The sequence below is a fragment of the Podarcis bocagei genome (assembly GCF_964188305.1).
Source record: "Podarcis bocagei genome assembly, chromosome: 9".
Classification (NCBI taxonomy): Eukaryota; Metazoa; Chordata; class Lepidosauria; order Squamata; family Lacertidae; genus Podarcis; species Podarcis bocagei.
In genome coordinates this window covers 31,861,968-31,880,777 of record NC_138134.1, presented here as the reverse complement: position 1 = coordinate 31,880,777, position 18,810 = coordinate 31,861,968, and the positions used below count along the sequence as shown (strand labels likewise).

The following is an 18,810-nucleotide window of genomic DNA, read 5'->3' as shown; positions in this document are numbered from 1 at the left end:
CCGTGACACCCCTGGTACTAAGACCAAACAGAATGAATTCTTTTCTCATGGGTAGCACCACTGAACTCAGCAGTGCTGAAATAGTGCTACTGAAAGGAGATGCAGGCCAGTCATCATGAAAGCTATTCTCAAAAGCAACCAAAAAGGCCATGATCGGTATAACACACTGTAAATCAACATGCAACAAAATCAATCGAAGCATTACATGGTCAGTGCATCTACCAATTTACAGCAAACTAAGGCAAATCAAAAATATGGATGGCAAAGTACTGCAATAAGGAATCAATAACATGACTGAGGAAATATGTATGTCAAATAGGTCTTGACATTTTAGAGCAGCAAAGCAATCCCTGTGTTTGTAAAATGAAGAATTGTCCTGCACCCAACATGGGTTTTACTGTTGTACAAACCCTTCTAAAATACTGTTTCAGATACAAGAAGTCATCTACAAATTAAAATTGGACAAGCAGAAGAAGATCTTATAAACACGTCTTTGGGAAGCCTTTTCTACCTCTGGCTTTATTTCCCTCACATAGATTTGCTGCAGGAACATTGGAGTCTTCAGGGTACAGTGGTACCTCGGGTTACATACGCTTCAGGTTACAGACTCCGCTAACCCAGAAATAGTGCTTCAGGTTAAGAACTTTGCTTCAGGATGAGAACAGAAATCGTGCTCTGGCAGCACAGCAGCAGCAGGAGGCCCCATTAGCTAAAGTAGTGCTTCAGGTTATGAACAGTTTCAGGTTAAGTACAGACCTCCGGAATGAATTAAGAACTTAACCCAAGGTACCACTGTATATTCAAGACTCCCCTATCTTCTTCAAGAGGAGACAGTTCTCTATGGAAACATAGGAACTCTGTGCGTGACTGGAGTGCACCCAGAATCAAGGTGACATTTTTCAGCATAAGGCTTAACTAGTGTATTTTTGTATTTAAGATCCCAAAGCACCTGAACTAGTTTCATTTATAAGATTAGGCCAATATGTGTAGTGACACTTTTTGTGAAGTGACACCCAAACAAACAATGAACTGAGTGATCTTATTAGAATCTACCAATGAATAGCTGGCTGAGTTTAGGATCAATGCTGGGACTTCAGTATCCTCGGGCTCAAGAAATAAATTAATTCTTAACAGGAAACATGGAGCAAAAGAAAGGGGAAGAGCAAATCACAGATCTTCATTAGCTCTTACCATCAAATAAAGCTGCCTTGAGGGCATTCTACTGAATGAAGCATTGCACATTTGACTCGGCCATGAACATTATATAGGATCAAAGGAATCAAGGCATTTGCTTAGAATACCCAACACACAAGTCACAGACTTTTATAGGTGTTTTAGTGAATTCTTCTTTCCAAGAGCAACCAAGCTATATTTATTGATAGTTAAACCAGTATTTTCATAGGTTTAGAACCTTTTAAAGTGATGAAAAAATCTGACTTCTATTCTTTTCCTTCACCGCCTGAGCCAAGTCATATTCTTTAAGCCCTCCTCCATGAAGTATGGTAACTTGTCCTGAACATGACCAATAATGTCAAACATTGTTGATTTCTTACTAACTTTTAAGTATTTTGTTTTTAGAAGAACCACATAACAGAATTCCATTTGTGCTTTGATGATGAAGACTTAATTTGAGTCTTTCAATTTTTAGCATCTAGACTTGTCCTTCAAAAAATGTGAAATGCGGGATTTTTTTCTGCTCTTCTACAAAACTAGAATCTCTGAAATTTGCCATGTAAAATTGCTAGCAACTAGCAGAATGGCCAGGAGACATTGAAGTGATGCCAGTCCACTCAGTAGTACAGCACTCATTAAGTTCCCCAGGTCTGAGCTATTCATTGAGAGACCGGGTTCACCCTACTCATGTGATCTAAACTTTAACTTCATTAGACATTGCAACAGCACAGAAGATATAGGGGATCGTGGATGACTGACTAGAACAGGGGTCGGCAAAATTTTTTAGCTGCGGACCAGTCCACTGTCCCTCAGACCTTGTGGCGGGCCGGAGAAGCGGGACTGGGGGGGGGAGCTGAAAAAAGAGGTGAGGGGGGCAAGTAGTCCTCCTCCCCACCCCCAGCCACTGTGCTTACCTTCCCTGGGGCTGCTGCTTCTCAGGGGTAGGCAGAATGAGCTCGTCCGCTCCGCTCTCTGGCCCACAGGAGCACCAGGGCAGGGGCAGGAAGATGAGTGGAGCGAAAGGGCTGGCTCTGGAGAGGGGCTGCTTAAAATGGTGTTCAGCCAGGCCAGGCCAGCCCCCTTCCTCCTCTAGGCAGGATGGGGAGAAGCCAGGAGGAGGGAGGGAGGAGGCGCCACAGCGGTGTGGGAGGGGACAGAATGGCGCAGGAAAAAATGGGGCAGAATCCCCATGCTGATCCACGGGCAGTCTGTGGGCCGGATCCTGAAGGCAATTGGGCCTGAACCGGCCCGCTGACCTTAGTTTGCCGACCCCTGGACTAGAAGCTATCTACATGCTTCTTTCTTATTCCCTTTCTCCCACTACGCTCTGCGCCAAAAAGAAAAAAAGGGAGGGAGAGTTAAAATCAGGCAGTAAGAAGACACCTGAAAAGCTACAACAGTGGTGGCATTAGCAATGGCAGTTGCTGTCACCGTATTTGGCCAGCCAGTGGCTTCCCGTTGTCATCCTCTATCCAAATGTCTTTTCCAGACACATGCTGATACTATTTTACAAAACTAAAATGATCATTATGATCTGCAGGACTGCAGGAGCGGAGACGCGAACCCGGTTCCCCAGATTACGAGACTACCGCTCTTAACCACTACACCACACTGGCTCCTAACATGTCTGCTATTGAAAATACACACACACACACACAGTAGGCAGTTGCATATATATGTGTGTGTGTGTTTGTGTTTATATGTGTCACTGTGAATACCTCTACAGCAAGACATCAAGGAGGTTATATAAGCTCTGACAACTCTAATGTTGGTCATGAAAACCCATGAATTGGAAGTGGTCTTTTCTTCCAATGTCCCTCCACTCTGGAAAAATAAAATCTGAATTTTCTCTGTTTCCAACTTATGAAAATAGGAAGGGAGGGAGAGAGAAGATCTTCAATAAGCGGATTCCTTCTTATGTCACTGTCCTACTTTCAAGCTGCATCACATGAAAGCAATTTTGCATGCACTTAAATGTGGTTACACATAGTACTTCCATTACCCACATTATACACTCAGAATTTAAACAGAAGACAGTTTCTATATTTTATCATATCTGTTGAATAAATTATTCACATCTCATTTATGAATGCTCCATTTAATAGCACAATATAAATAAATCACTTTCAGCCAATGCATTCCCAAAGGATTTCAAATGAAGAATTTTGATCTTCTACTTTGTTTCTCTGACTCTTTGTTCACAAATAATTTGTCAGTGCAGCCTTCTTTGAATTGATTATAAATGTCTACTATCTGTTATCTGGAAATTCTTTATTGACACTGTTTGGAGATTATTTTCATAAGCAATTGAAGGAAGGAAGCTTGAAGAGGCTGACAGTGTACAATCCTCACCTTTTCAAAATTATGAAAAGAGTCTGGGAGAGAAACTCATCTGAGTGGTTGTGTGCTTTGTGGAGAACTGGGTGACATGGCAACTCATTCTAGCTGACCTCAAGCCACAAAGAACCAGAAGCTGTAACCAGTCTACTAAGCAGAGTATTGAATCTCAGACTCCAAAATGACTGTCAGATGAGAGAGAGTTTAACAAGGCTTGCATGATGTGTAGGGAAAGCAGACCATGGGGAAAATAGTGTAGGCACTTCTCCATGAGTGGTGGTGGGATTTAGAACTGAACTATGTAGCCACTAAGAACCCTAAAGATTCGAACTTCCCTCTGTTTGCTGCTAGTAGAGGTTTACATAGTAGTGGTAAGGATTGGAAACCATTTCCCAGAATAAGTTTGAGTGGGAAGGCAGAATCCAAGTGACAGAACTTGGCTAGACTATAGAACAGGGCTTGCCAACCCAATGCCCACAGGTGCTGTAGAATTCACAAAGGCTTTGACTGGCACCCCTGGGCAAATGCGCTAGGCACTGGGCTTTCATATTTTTTTTTTAAAAAAAGGTACGATTCTAGACTTCCTGGGGCAGTAAGTTATGAGATAAGATGTGCAGGTATCTTTTAAGCAATTTCTTTGAAATGGCAGTAAGTGTGATGTGACTACCTTGTATCTTTTTACTGGTACTGAGGCATGCTCCTTGCTATTAAACAGCAACAGCAACAGCAACAGTGTGTGTGTGTGTGTGTGTGTGTGTAAGAGAGAGAGAGAGAGAGAGAGAGAGAGAGAGAGAGAGAGAGAGGAGCAGAGATCACAAAATACTCATTCTGCACAATCAGGACTTGCCATGGTAACCACAAGGCTGTCTGGGGTAGCTGTCTCTCTAATTTTGTGTTATGCCACACTTTGCATGGCAGCCATTTCGTGTTAGGTCATGCTTACCCCAGAGCAGCTATTTTGTGACTGGCACCCCCAACATCCTCTCTAAATTGTAAATGTGCCCACTGGTCCAATAAAGTTGGCAACCCCTGTTCCAGGAGATGCTGACCTTAGTCAGGGAATTGAAGTTTGATGTGCTGCTGCAGCAAAATGCTGTCTCTTACAAAATTCTGTTTTGTAAGAGCTAGAAAGCATGTGGCTGATTCAGATGATGTTCTTCAGGCCTAGTGGTGATGCTGCCAAGATTAGCTCTTCCATATTGTACAGGGACAGAGATAACCAGGCTAGCAAGTCACTCATCCTTGGGTATTCATTCTGCAATGGTAGTGAAGCAACAGCAAATATACCTAGAGCAGAGATGGGAAACCTCAGGCCTTTCTAACTGGTCTTCAGGAATTCCCCTAGGCCATACCCCAGGTCACACCCCTCACCAGCCCCACTGAACTCCTTTGTTGAGTGCTTACGTAATTGTGACAAAGCCTCTTGCTTGCCTGGGTGCATTGGTTGATGTGTGCATGTCTAAAAATCACTAGGATGTACTCTACTGCACAAAGGCGAAAGTGGCATTCATTGCTCCCCCCACTTTTTCTTCAAGACTTGCTTATGCAGCCCCCAGAAGGTTGCCCATAAGGGAATGTGGCCCTTGGACTAAAAAGGGTTCCACCCTTGGCCTAGAGACTGGGAGAAGCCAGGTATAATCATGCCTCTTGTGCATATGTTGCAGACCAGTAAGTGCATAGCACATTCAGTGCCCAACAGTTCCATATCAGAAAGATCTACAAAGTAACGTAAGTTTATACTCGCTTCTGATAATCTGCTTGCTTTTTCCACATCGTCCTAGGTCCAGTCTTTACTCTGCAGTGCTGTCCAAGAGGGAATCCTTGTGGAGTGGGCCAATTTTTGAGGAAGAACTAAAATAGCAAATGTACAGCTTACCTAAACGATGACAAGTGAGGTGCATGTTAACCAAGCAGATTTCTTCCTCTCTCCCTGTCCTACTGCCCATATCTGAAAGGTGTAAACACCAAGTAGGCAGAAAAAAAATTAAGTATATGACTAATGCAGTCAAATGAAATAAACATGGGAAATGCATGGTTTGATATGGGAGCAGTTTCCTGAATCTGTGGAACATTCTTCTCTCTTAGCAGTTGAGTGTAAGGACCATCATTGGGGCAGAGAGCAATGCAGTCTGCTATTCACAATGTGGGGGGGGGGGGCTTGAAAGTCAGTTATTTTTAGCTACTGCATTGTGTCTCAAAATCACATAAACAGTGAATGTCCTGCCAGCCTCAGCCGTGTTTCATCTAAATGCACTACTGTGGACAAACACAGCATAGTAAGTTGAAATTTCCTCTAGATCACTGGCCTGGTGCCCTCCAGGCATTTTGGACTACAATTCTGACCATCCTTGACCATTAGTCATGATGCCCAAAGCTGATGGGAGATGTAGTTCAGAACAATCCTCCAGGTAACAGAGGATTCTCTCTGCTAACACAAATAAGGAAGAGCTGTGTGATGCTGATTTTCCTTCACCTCTCTGCTATTACTCTCCACAGGTTCAGGAACACTTTAAAAATAACACATGACACCAACATCAAGACATTTATGACATGGTTTAGATGCAATCGTAAGTGGGTGGGAATCGAGCCATGAGAAAACTTGTTAAATGATAGTGTGATCTGGAAAGCTGCAACCCGCAGCAAACATGCACATTGCAATTCATGCAGTTTGTATAAACAGGCCAAAGGCAAAACCAAAGTTGATACAACAACTATGACATATGTACTCCAGTTAGTTAATTTGACATCAAGCAGATCAAAAATAATGAAAAAGACTGAGTAAAATATAATGACTTGGATCCTTAGATGCATAAGGAGAAGGACGTTCACATTTTTTAACAAAAGTTTGCTCTCCCCTTGTCCCCTCTGCAGCTGCTGGTAACCCTGAAAGGCATTTCTGGAACAACAGGGACCCTTCTGAACAATATGGGATAAGGAAGGGGCATTTAGGAGGGGTGAAGAGCCCCAAATAGGCAGGTGTCAATCACCACCTCCAACTACAGCATCCTCTACCTCATCCTACATGATTCAGGAGGGCCTCTCAACCCTCAGAGGGTGAATGTAGGCAGCTGTAGGAAAGAAAAAGAACGGCAAACTTCCATGCTGCAAATTTCCTCCCATTTGTTTATCTTACAATTCAAGCCAATGATTCAAAAACTCACTTAGCATGTTCTCTGCTTTGACATATACAGCAAATATATTTTTAACATTAACATTTCTACAACCATGGGCACTTTTCAAAAACAAAAAAAGCAGCTATTACAATGTGATTCTCATATTCTCAACATGGGCTCTCCAAAGTAATGTCAGTGGGCACCAGAGCACTCTCAGCCACACATACCCTTGACCCTCAGACCTCCTGCCACCGCCATTAAGCTTTTAAAATTGATAGGTTTGGGGAACTTTTTGAGTTGAATGATTGACAGGTTGACTATTTAGGAGGGTTCCTACTTATTTGCTTGTGTTTCATTTGGGTGGGGGGGGGATTCTGAGAATTGGGCATTTTTGTGGTACCCATGGTAGTTTATTAGATTTCTAAATGGGCTTCCAGGTCAAAAATGTTGGGGACCCCAGGTCTGAACTATGCAAAAAGTGCCGGGGGGGGGGATGTTCTGGTTTTGCCATTTTAAATGTGCAACTTCAGTTCAGAAGCTCCTTCCAAATGAAGCAGCTCTGATAAACACACAGAAGTTCCTGCAGTGGCTTTCTCTGCCAAGATCATCCCCTAGTGATGTATCTAACAGACAGAACAAAACAAAAATGTCTGCTTGCTTCTAATGCAACCAAATCAGCCTTGACTTCATAGTTTATACACACTTTGCTGATTGCAAGCGGGTCCTTTTCGCACTGGTTAAGGCAAAATGTGTCACCAGATATTAAATGTCTGAGCACTAAAGGATTCTATTCCTCCTGTGCGTACATTATCCAAAACAAGTAGAGGGAAGTGGGAGAGACAAGACTGGACACAGCTGTTTACAAACAACTACTGAAACCTGCTGAAAAACAACAATAAATAAATAAAAGATGGAGCAATCCATATACAGAAACTGCAAGAGATAAGATAAAGTGTGCAGTGATATCTTCCTATTTTTCTAAGTGTTCAAAAAGAAAGAAGAGGAACAACTACATTGCGACATGAAAATGAAGTAAACATGCACAGCTGCCAGATTTTCATGCACACAACATGCACATTTCTTCACAGCCATACCAAACTAACTCCAGTTTTTCTCCACGAAACAACCCTCTCCTTTTTTATAGTTTGTTGTAGGTATGTATGCTAATATCTAATAAAGGAAGTGGTTTTGGAAAATATAATGGAACGAATAAGCAGTTCTTGTCTTTTATAGGTATGTTGCTCTTCCACAGATATCAAATTGCCTTATAAAAATTCATGAACCAAACACCACACCAACACAGCAAATGCAGCACCATCATAATTATTTTGTTTTCTGTACATAGTGAGTCAACCAAAAAGGTATTGACAGGGCTGAGAACGCTATCATCATCTGTGGATGCATAATCTGTGGAAATGCTGCAGAAGCCTACATTTTCTTCTGACCATAATTCTAAGCCTTAAATCTTGAACAAGATAAGAAGACCCAAGTGAATGGGCCATGGTTGAATGGACAGTGTAAGGCCTTAAGGCCTTATTGGCCTTTCCCTTTGGTTCCAGAAATACTGCTTACTAAGGTGGTCCATTTGGATGACACCCAACATCACACCAACAGACATGACTTCCCCTTCTCCTTCCCTCCTACAGCTCCCCAACACTGTTAGCATAAGCAGGACACTCCAACTGGATATCAATTATTAGATTTTCCACACAAATACTTCTTGAGTGTCAAGGCATCCTTCCATAATGTTTTTATTTAGTCCAGACAATTATTTGATCTTACAGTGTGGATAGAGAAATATACAAATTATCTTCTCCTATGAATTTCTTTTCCTAGTTGCATATCCTTGTTCCTCCCCAGCCTCTTTTAAGTTCACACTGAGGGCCACATAAGTTTACAACACTTTAAAATAACCAGACTAACTCAGTAACTTTTCATTTAAATCAAAAGCAAGATTCGAGCCTGATGTCAGATATGCAAAATGTTCTTTCCTAATAATATTTAATAAAAATATGTCTGAAACTATATTCTGGTAAAACTCCATTCAAAGCTGCAATCTAATGGTAAACACCACTGGAATACTAAGTAGTCTGGTTTCAAGTCAACCACTTTATGCTACTGCATGGAAATTATAATATAAGAGAACATCAAAATGGTAGAACAGTACAGGCACAAACATATTGATATAGCATTTCTTCTTCTTGCTCACTGATACTCTTTGCTAACTGAAAAAGCAACACATGGAAGATAAATGAACAATGCTGTGTTTTGAAGCATTTGTAAAATGACCTCTTAAATTACAAAGCAAATCTCAAGAGTACTTCTAAGCAAACTAGATCCTGTGGATGCAGTGCATATATAAAATAGGTTCAAATTACTGTTACTATTTAAATGAGATTTCTGCAAGACCATTTTGTGTTTCCTCAATATATTGGGAAACATTCTTTATTTTAAGCATTATTTGCAGTTTACTGCAAAATTCTGCAGGGGATACAATACATAATAATCCCCACAATGTAACAAATTTGTGAGTCTGGTCTGAATTATACCACTTCATGTCAATATAGAAGTCAGCTCAGATTACTTGAGTTACTAACAATTAATACCAAGGAATGACCTCAGGGTGTACATGTAACCACCAGCATATGGCCAAATTTCCTTATCCGCACACACTATTCAAAGCAGAAGAGGTCACATTTAACAATTTAATTAACTGCAGTATCTTATACTCACATTGTGTTGCTTGTTTGTTTTGGAGTAGGGGAAAGACTGGCACAGAGATCTTCTGCCTGTTCACATATTTCCATTTTATTCTACATAAAAACTTTCATCTGCACTCATATTGGTTTATGTTGTTGCAAACTATGCAGATAAGTAGCGGTCCCATGAGCTAGTCTTGCATCTTTACTCTGCTACACTATCAGTTGCTGAACCAAAATAAGCACCAAATCACTGTATACAAGGTGCAACGTGCTACATTTATTATATTATCTTACAATGTTAACAACAGAGGTAAATAGCTAATCTGAAAAGAGCCAGTTCTCTCATTAACCACATGGTTTCTTTTTATTAAAGACCCATAATAGCAATTTAACTCATTTGTTAGCACTGTTGTCTGCTTTCATCAGCGTGAGCCAATCCACAGGCAGATATATTAAACTATGACATCATGATGCTTGAATGAGAGATACAAAACCATTTGTTATTTCTCCTCTGTATACTTATTGCAAAAACCCAAGTACATTTACACTTTTAAATAACTACGGAAATGATAGACCTATTTTCATACATGACCAGTGAAGAAAGAAACCTAACATACTAGAAATTTGTTTTAGTTAGTTGTTATTACATTTTCCTCAAAGGAGCTCGAGGTGGCATAAATGGTTTTCCCCTTTGTCATGTTATCACCCACTGAACTTCATGGCCAATGGGGATTGTGAACACTGGTATCCCAGGTCCCAGTACAGCTCTCTAAGCTAAGGTTACCAGATTTTGTTCAATGAATCCGGGAACACTTTTCAACGTCCTACTAAATAGATGGATTTTGTCAGGGGATTTATTTGTAAATCCAGGGACTGTCCCCAGGAAACGGGGACATCTGGTAACCTTACTGTAAGCACTACACCACATTAGCTCCCATGATTCTAGTCAGGGTTGTCCCAAAACCATGGGGCTGCCCCAACCAGTTGTGTTAAGGAATCCAAGGTGTGTCCCATTACCACTAGATATGTTGCAGAGGCAAGGTATGCTTGGCATCTTCTCTGACACCGCAAATGATTCTAATATGCATCTCTGACTGCATGTTTTACTGATGCCCCTTAAAATGTGGCTATCCCAAGCAAGATATCAAGTTGCTTGTGCCTGTCCCTGAGTCTTGTCTGATACAATGCCTACCTCTGAAAAACAGAGTGCTCTTTTTCATAACACACGGGGTGTTTGTGTGTAGAACACTAAAGGCCCCCAATTCCGTATTGTACAAAACAGAAATCATGAGAAGAGGCCCACACCTTCCCAGAGATTGACTGGGTACATAAGGGGTGAAACAATCTTTCGGGTATCCTGGTCCCAAACTGCATGCACCAAAAAACAGCCCCTTAGCCTGGTAGCTAACTGGCAGCCAACACAATTATTTCAACAGGGAGGTGAAGTGTTAGCAATATACTTCCCCAGGAAGCAGCTGAGCTGCTACATTTTGCACCTGCTGCAGCTTCCAAACCAACCTCAAGGACATAGAGTGCATTGCAGTCATTCAGCCTTCAGGCTACCTGTGCATGGATGACTGTGGTCAGGTGATCCAGGTCCATAAATGCCTGTAATTCTCATACCAGCCTTAGCTGATAGAAGACACTCCAAGCTGCTGAAGTCACCTGATATTCCAGAGGCAAAGATGGGTCAAGGAACACCCCCGGACTACAAACCTGCTCTTTCAGAGGGGGTACAGCCCCATCCAAAGCAGGCAATTGACCAATTATCAAGACTCGGGAACCATCTACCCCACAGAATCACCATCTTGTCAGGATTCAGAGTCAGTTTATTGGCCCTCTTCCAGCCCACCACCAACTTCAGGTCCAAGTCTAGCGCCTACATGGCCTATCCCAATTCAGATGCTACAGAGAAGTAGAGCTGGGCATCATCAGTGTATTGATGACCTCACCCCAAATCTCTTAATGACTGTTCTCAATGGCTTCGTGTAGATGTCAAATGGCATTGGGGACAAGATGGTATTCTAAGGCATCCCACTGATAAGGAGACAATCACCCAATTCTATTCTCTGGAACCTAACCTGGAAATAGGATCAGAACCACTGGGAAACAATGCCTTCACCAATACCCATCCTAAAAAGCTGTTGAGATATCATGTAAGAATAACAGGATCATATTCACCCTGGCCTTCTCCTGATAGCCTCTTAAATCACTTTCCCTAAAGGGGGAGGGTTAATTGTGACCAGGTGGTAGTTGTCACATACCAATGGGAGTGACTGGATCACCGCCCACAAAGATGCATTGATCCTAGACCCACTTGGGGAGATACATGGCTGGCCCTGTTGTCACAAGGACCCTGCCTATGACATCAGGCCGCCTCAGGCAAAACTGATCGAAAGAAGTTGCAGCAAATGCCACACTGGACACCTCACTGGACACTGCAGTAAGTGTAGATGTGGTATTGAAACTGCTACGAAGGCAATATTACCTTTGAAGTGCATTGCAAACAATTCACATCGGTGTAAACATACTGACCCAATGACATCTACATGCAGTGGAGTTGATCTGCATGGAGATTGGTCATTTCTGTTTGTTTCATAACTTGGTTTTGAACTGCACTCAGCAGAGCATAAGAAATTATCTTTTCTTTCCCCTGCAGACATTGACTTTGTCAAATGATTTTAATTTTCTTTTTGCGATGATTCATTATTCATTGGGGGGTGCTTTAAGTTTCAGATTCAATGAAACATAGTCAGGCTTTAATTGTCTTTCTGTCTCGTTTCAGTTTGCACAATCTCCCCCCTGCCCTTTTTTTTTAACAAACAACAGATGCCACTGGAATTCTCTGCCTATGTATTCTTTAAAGGAACATTCTTTAACATTTCTACCCTCTCTTTTTTGCAGTATCTGAGAACCACAGGCTGCTGACTCCTCTCTGCGCATGTTTAATCGACCACTATGGTTGTCATGCCAACCAGCAAAGAGAATTCTAAGCCTACACTTGGTATTTCAATGCAGTGACCCAATTACTGTCTGTCAACAAATTCACTGGGACAATAGCAAGTGTAACACATTATTGAGATTAAATCCCAGAGACTGAACTATAAAATGTCTGGAACCAAAATCTTAAATCAGTTTCACAAGGCAAAACACTATAAACAGAGTTAGCGGTAATGCCTTCTAATCCTTCAAATGTAATAGTTGCTCTTAAACAGCTTTTTAAAAAAAATCAAATAATGATCTCTGCCCTGTGTGCTCAAAAAAACCCATCCCACAACTCAAATTTTGTAGTATTTATGTGGCCATTATGGTTTGAAATTTGGAAATATTTAATATATTTTAATATACATTTGTAAAAAGGAAATATTTAAACGACACAAATTTTCCTCCATGAAAACAGTAGTTGAAGATACACATTAAATGTTTCAGTTTTGCACAATGTAGCTGTGAGGATGAGCACTGCAGAAATGAAATCACAGACACTGTGTCTTCATGCTTGGTAAGAAAAAACTAAATGAGCACTATGGATAATTATAACAACTGTTTTCTACAGTGTTCTGAAACAAATAAGAGCAAAGGAGATTTTTCAAGCTGAAGCACTCTCTACTTTTCATTTAACAACCTCTTCAGCATCAATGTGCTGTCCTACACTTCCATTGTTAACATCTGCAGATGGATTGTTCTGATATAAATAATTCAGCTGAAAAACATCATAGTGGAACATGAACTCGACACTGGCATAAAGCCAATCCCACAATCATATGAATAAAATATATTAACATATCACTGTTTCGACGCACAGCCATAACATCAGAAACCCTGGCGATACCTCCTACCAATCCAGAAAGATATATTTCACACATTATATGCAATTATACACAGAGCAGTCAGTGTGGTATAGTGGTTAAGAGTATGAGCTTAGAATCACCAGTCCAATTCCAACCTCAGCTGTGAACTCACTGGGTTGCTGTAGGCAAAGCACTATCTCTCAGCTGCAAGATAGGTCAGGATTATCAACCCTATCTTACCAAAGTGTGATAAGGATAACTGACTTAATGCATATGAAGTTCACAAACTCAGTCTGTGGCACCTCTGGTCAAAAAGGCTCCAATAATAGGTGATGGGAAAGACCTGTCTCTGCCAGAGTCTCTGAAAAACAACTGCCAGTAATGTTGAGCAAGATGAACAAATAGTCTGACCAGGCATTCCTATGCTATATAAAAGGTTATTATTAGTAACTATCACTGATATTCCCAATCTCTGTGTATTATTAGGTGGCAAAAGCTGAACTCTTACAAATATGATGGTAGAAAAGAAAGTTATTTTATTTTATTTTTGTCCAATCATTCTTTTCAATGAAAGTAGTTCTTACTGCAGGATCACTCAACCAGGAAATCAACCAATTAACATTCTAAGGAACTTGTGGTAGCAAAATGAATTAAGTAGCACTCTGCCTCATCATCACTTTCTCCTGGTAGGCGGGGAAAAAATAGACGTTAAATTGCTTTGATTAAAACCCAGGGGGAAAAGGTGTGTCATGCCCAGGAAAATGTAGCATACAGGTCGAAGAACATAGCCACTGGCAGAAATCAATTAAAGTGCAAAGCATTAACATGTGAGATAAATCTCTCACTTGTCTGTAATGTATTTGTTGGTGGACAATGAAGGAAGCTGAGCAATATGTAAAACTAAATATAAAAGTGAATTCCAATACGAATATTCCCAAAATTGGAAACAATTAGCATGAGTGTTGTTAAATCAGCACAAGAGGCTAGGTAATATGTTTTAAAGATGCACCCATGTGGAAGGCGCAGCATTATTTGCTTTTATTTATTTTAAAAACAGATAAATCACCCATAATCCAAAACAGATTTCAGGGCAAATAATGCAAATAAATTTTAGATTACAAAAACACTATCACACAAACCAACAACACAATCAGATTATAGGATTTTTGTTTCACTTAGCAAATCCAAATAAAGCAGCTCAATGAACAACAATAAAAGTGATGCAAGCGGAACACAAGCAGACGTGTGGTGGCTCTCCACATGTGTCTGCTAGGTAGAAGTCCTGGAAGTGTGCACAATACAATTAGTTCCTGGGGGAACATGTTCTGAGAGGACAAGTTCACTTCTCTGATGGCAATCTAGTTGTCCTGGAGATTCTGAGAGAGTCAAAGAGGTTGGGGGATCAGGCCTTCATGGACATGTTAGCATCATCAAACTCCTAGGGTGAAATCTCCTCTGTTTTCATAGAGAAGGAGGGTAATGGGCAAAGAGGGTGTCCCTCTCTGAAAAGAGGAAGAAGCAAATGATCACTTAGAAAGGACTCAGTCTTTGGAGAAAGGGGCAAAGAGATGTTCTCTCATGCTGAGGATAATCCCAGGGGATTTCCTGGTAGTAGTTGATTTGATAATAAGGGACATAGCTAGATTTGTGATGGGCATGGTGACTGCTTGGTGCAGAAGTTGTGGGTGTCATGCATCATCTAGATAGCCTATTAGATGAATCTGGGCTGGAGTCAGGGGTTGTGGTGCATGTTGGCACCAAAGACATGAAGAGATGTAGTCTTGCAGTCCTGGAAGCAAACTTTAGATTGCGAAATAGAAGGTTTAAAGACAGGTGATTTATGGTTAGCGCTCTCTCTCTCTCTCTCTCTCTCTCTCTGTTTTGCTGATGTTGTTCTTATATTCATTACCCGCCCTGTACCAGCAGGTCCCAGGGCAGGCTACAAAAAGTCTGTATTAAAAACAGACAAAGCAGATGACTACAGTTCAATACCCTAGACAGGTAGGCAAAGCTGAGGAGCCCTAGTACTTGGCTGGGAGAGTGCTGTTGGGAGGAAGAGTTTCAGAACAAACTGAGCCTGGACAAAAGGGTCAGACACCACTTGAACCAGAGTGGAATTAGATTGTGGGTGCTTAAAATCAAGAAGGTAGCAGAACAGCAGTTAAAGTGATCCCTGGAAGAAAGCCAACAAGAGCTGAGGAGCATTCAGTTCAGGATGAATCATCCCAAAGGAATGAGAGTGAAAATTATCAACATCATTATTTACTACTACTACTACTAAATCACCCTCCCTCCAGAGCTTGCAGGGCAGTATAAAAATACAATAAAAATCTAAACATCTTAAAAATTAAAATCTGTTATATTCCATTAACTAATCAGCACACTCAGTTTCAAAGTACCAAACCATTGGCAGCACTACTACCAAAGCCTCCCATATTGATTTCAGGGCCTGGGAAGGGGCATACTAAACAAGACACTCCATCGGGTTTCTCAAGCTAGGGGTAAACTGCAAGGAGGCAAACTTTGCTGCTGACACAAAATTCCTTGGGATGGCAAAAACAAACCAGGATTATGAGAAGGTCCAAAATGATTTCCAAAATGGCTGAAAGTGAATTAAAATGACAAACGCAGTTCATTGCAATCAAGAGTGCACATTGAGGCCAAATAAAATATTGTTATGAGTTTGGGGGTGCCAGCCTCCCTTAAATTCCTAGATCTGGTAAGTGCTAGAATTTAATCAAGCCTCCTGAGCCCCTGGATCCAGCAAGGGTTAAAATATAAGCTCAGCCAGTTCCCTGATGAGGCAATCCCCTGTGAGATGAGCCATTAAGAAAGCAAAGGAAAGGTAATAACCTATTGAGAAAGCCAAGGAGAGGGGGCTCTGTGCCTGATGGCAAAAGGGTGGGGTCCTTCCTCCAGCTCAGAGTTTGTTAGGAAGGGGTTAGATGTGATGTGATTTAAAGGGGGAAAGGTTGCAGTTTGGTAAGGGCAGCAAACTAGACAGAGAGGCAGAGCACGTTGGATTATTTCTGTTTAAATCCAAGGCTGCAGCTATAGGGAAAACAAGATCCTCTTGGGGTGCTTGTCCCCCCCCTCCATTGTACGCTCAGGTTGTACATATGTGTAAATAAACCATATATCATAGACATCACAGTCTTCGCTGTGCCTCATTTCCTAAAGGAAACCTGGGTAAGTACCTGGAACCCCTGGAATCTCAAACCGCTTGGAGACTGGGGTGGCATGCAACAATACTAACTTGTATTTGAACTGATGCTTGACCGACCAAGAAAGACAGAGCAGCTGTGACTTTGCTCTCATTTCTATTGTCCTTCTTCCTTGTTTTGCTTTTCCTTTCGCCAGTGATAAATCTGTACAGATGTACTACCTGTTATCAAGCTATTATGTTACTAATCATTTATTGAGCACTCTTAATGTGGAATGTGCTCTACCGGCTTGAGTTTGTTTCCATAGAAACTCAGTAAGTTTTACTGCTATACATATTTCACAGGCAGGAAATAGAAAAAGCTAAGGTGTACCCAAAGCCACCAGATCCAATTCATGGCCAAGCAGGGATCTGAATTCAGGTTCAAGTTGAACCGTTTTCCCCCTTGGTTACTGTTCAATCTGCCTGCCCCACTTGCACCTAGCTGAAGCCACGTTCCCTTGGTCAACAACATATTGTTAACACTAAGCAACTATTTACATGTTGCATTAATAACATGATAAACAACCATATCGGTACTGTATTTATTTATTTTTACAATTGCAGTATCAGGCATAGTGGGGAAGCAATTTTCATTAGTAAATGACCTAAAGAAATGCAATTAAAATGAATGAAAATGTGAAATATAGATGGCTATGCAATTGTTTCCAGCCTAATCTATGATTTAGTTTTACTAAACAAAGCTAGGTTTTAACATATTTAATACTAATAACTTCAAATACAGACAGAAAAAGACTTAAACCCAGCTACTTTGGTTTAACAAATTTTCTATTTGGGTTATTTCTGTTATTGTGCATTTAGCAAAATAAACAATGCATTGTTTTTCAGCTCACTTTAACTTGACTCCTGTTGGAAAGCTGTCTTGCTATCTGACTCCAACCACAGTTCGAGATAAATCTGCAAGAAAGCGTCTAAAAAGCATTGCCGGGGGCTAGTTGTGTTCAGAGAGGGTTCAAAGGTTGCAGAGGCATGAGGATTAAAATATATGCCATCCCCAATTCTCTTTTAATATTTATGAAGCCTTCATAGAACAGAAATGCAACCTAATTGCTTAATTCTTAGTGACAACAGTCATTCAGGCAGCCTGATCAGTTGCAGGCTCAAAGACTACAGAGATCTGCCAAAGAATGGTCACAGCTCCAGCAGATGGCTCTGCTATAAACTGCTTGTTCTTCTCCCACACATGAAGTGGGGTGGGGGATGCTCTGTGATATCAGCATGTCAGTCAATTTGCTTAGCCCAAGTTTGAACTTAACCTCATGAATAGTGGAATTAGGGCATTTGTGCTCTGTTGCCCAAACGACAAGCAGCCAAAGTAACTCTTTACAACCCTGTGTCTCAGATAGCACACTCATGTTTGTGTACAAATCAACAAACTGTACTTTTTAAAAGCCTTTTTTTGTCATCCGCCACAGGATAACAATGGAGGAGCAGAGGATTAGATTAGGGAAATGTGCTTTTTTAGATTATCCATTTTTAGAGAATGCTACAACATGTAGCTTTTCCCCCCGCTTGAGAATTCTATCCAAGCCTGGTTGATTGTGATATAAGCATTTGCAGCCGTTACTGTCTAATATTTATTTGTGGTGGAGAGTTTAAAGTTTAAACAGTAGTTGTTGCACTGATCCTGTACATGCTCCCTAACATGTCACATCTTAATGTGGCATATGGGGAAGATCCAATGACTGCTTTTTCAACTGCTAACAAGTGCCAGGTTTTATTCACAGTCAATAGCCTTATTCAGACATTCAAAGAATACATGGCATTGCGGGGCGCTCCCCATATACAACAGGGTTAGCACTGCCTTTCCTATGATCTTTCTGAAACCCACAAACCACCACTGCTATAACCCAGTTTTCTCATGTCCCCCAAACTCGTATTCAATATATCACCTCTTATTTAGAGACTCCACAACATCTCCAGAACTGACCAATCATCTCTGGACAGCACAGCTAATCACATTAATCAGGGTGAAATCATATTTTAAATAGAAAACTGAAAAACCTTTCCAGTACATGTTACATGGCTCAGGGCTAGACAGCTTTGCGCCTCCTCTTTTTGTGTGTGTGTTCTCCTCCTCCCCCTTTTCCTATTGGGGGTCCCTCAGGAATGCACTGAAAGGACTATAGAGTTTGGGCAGAGTCATGTACAACCCCTTTAGCCAGTCAGGTGCATGTATTTACACCTGAGCTGGCTCTTCTTTTCTGGGGCTGTGTTGGTTATTCCCAGTGGCACAGCCTTTCCTTCAGCCAGCCATCTGTAAGTGTGCATAGGATTGCAGCCTTACACTGCAGTCTTCATCATGTCTCCTGACATTCTTTGAATGTGTGACTAGAGCTAAAGGAGGAGCAGGTTTCAAACAAAGTAGCTCTCGTGCAATTCCAAATATAATATTTAAAAGCTAGATGAGCATGGGAGGTGTGGAGAGAGATTGGAAGCTTTTTTATGTGATTCCTTTACAAAGATGCTACCTA

General features: G+C 41.2%; 1 protein-coding gene across 3 annotated transcripts in view; it reads right to left on the bottom strand.

Annotated features, from left to right (window-relative positions):
* Positions 1–18,810, bottom strand: part of GPM6A (glycoprotein M6A) — a 179,537-nt gene that overhangs the window by 77,891 nt on the left and 82,836 nt on the right. The window contains exon 2 of one of the 3 annotated variants that reach the window (XM_081209079.1): positions 5,387–5,458. The exons of the other annotated variants lie outside the window; for them this stretch is intronic. Coding sequence (XP_081065205.1) covers positions 5,387–5,458 — 72 coding nt within the window. The remainder of the gene's footprint in view (positions 1–5,386; positions 5,459–18,810) is intronic. 3 annotated transcript variants of the gene reach the window in all.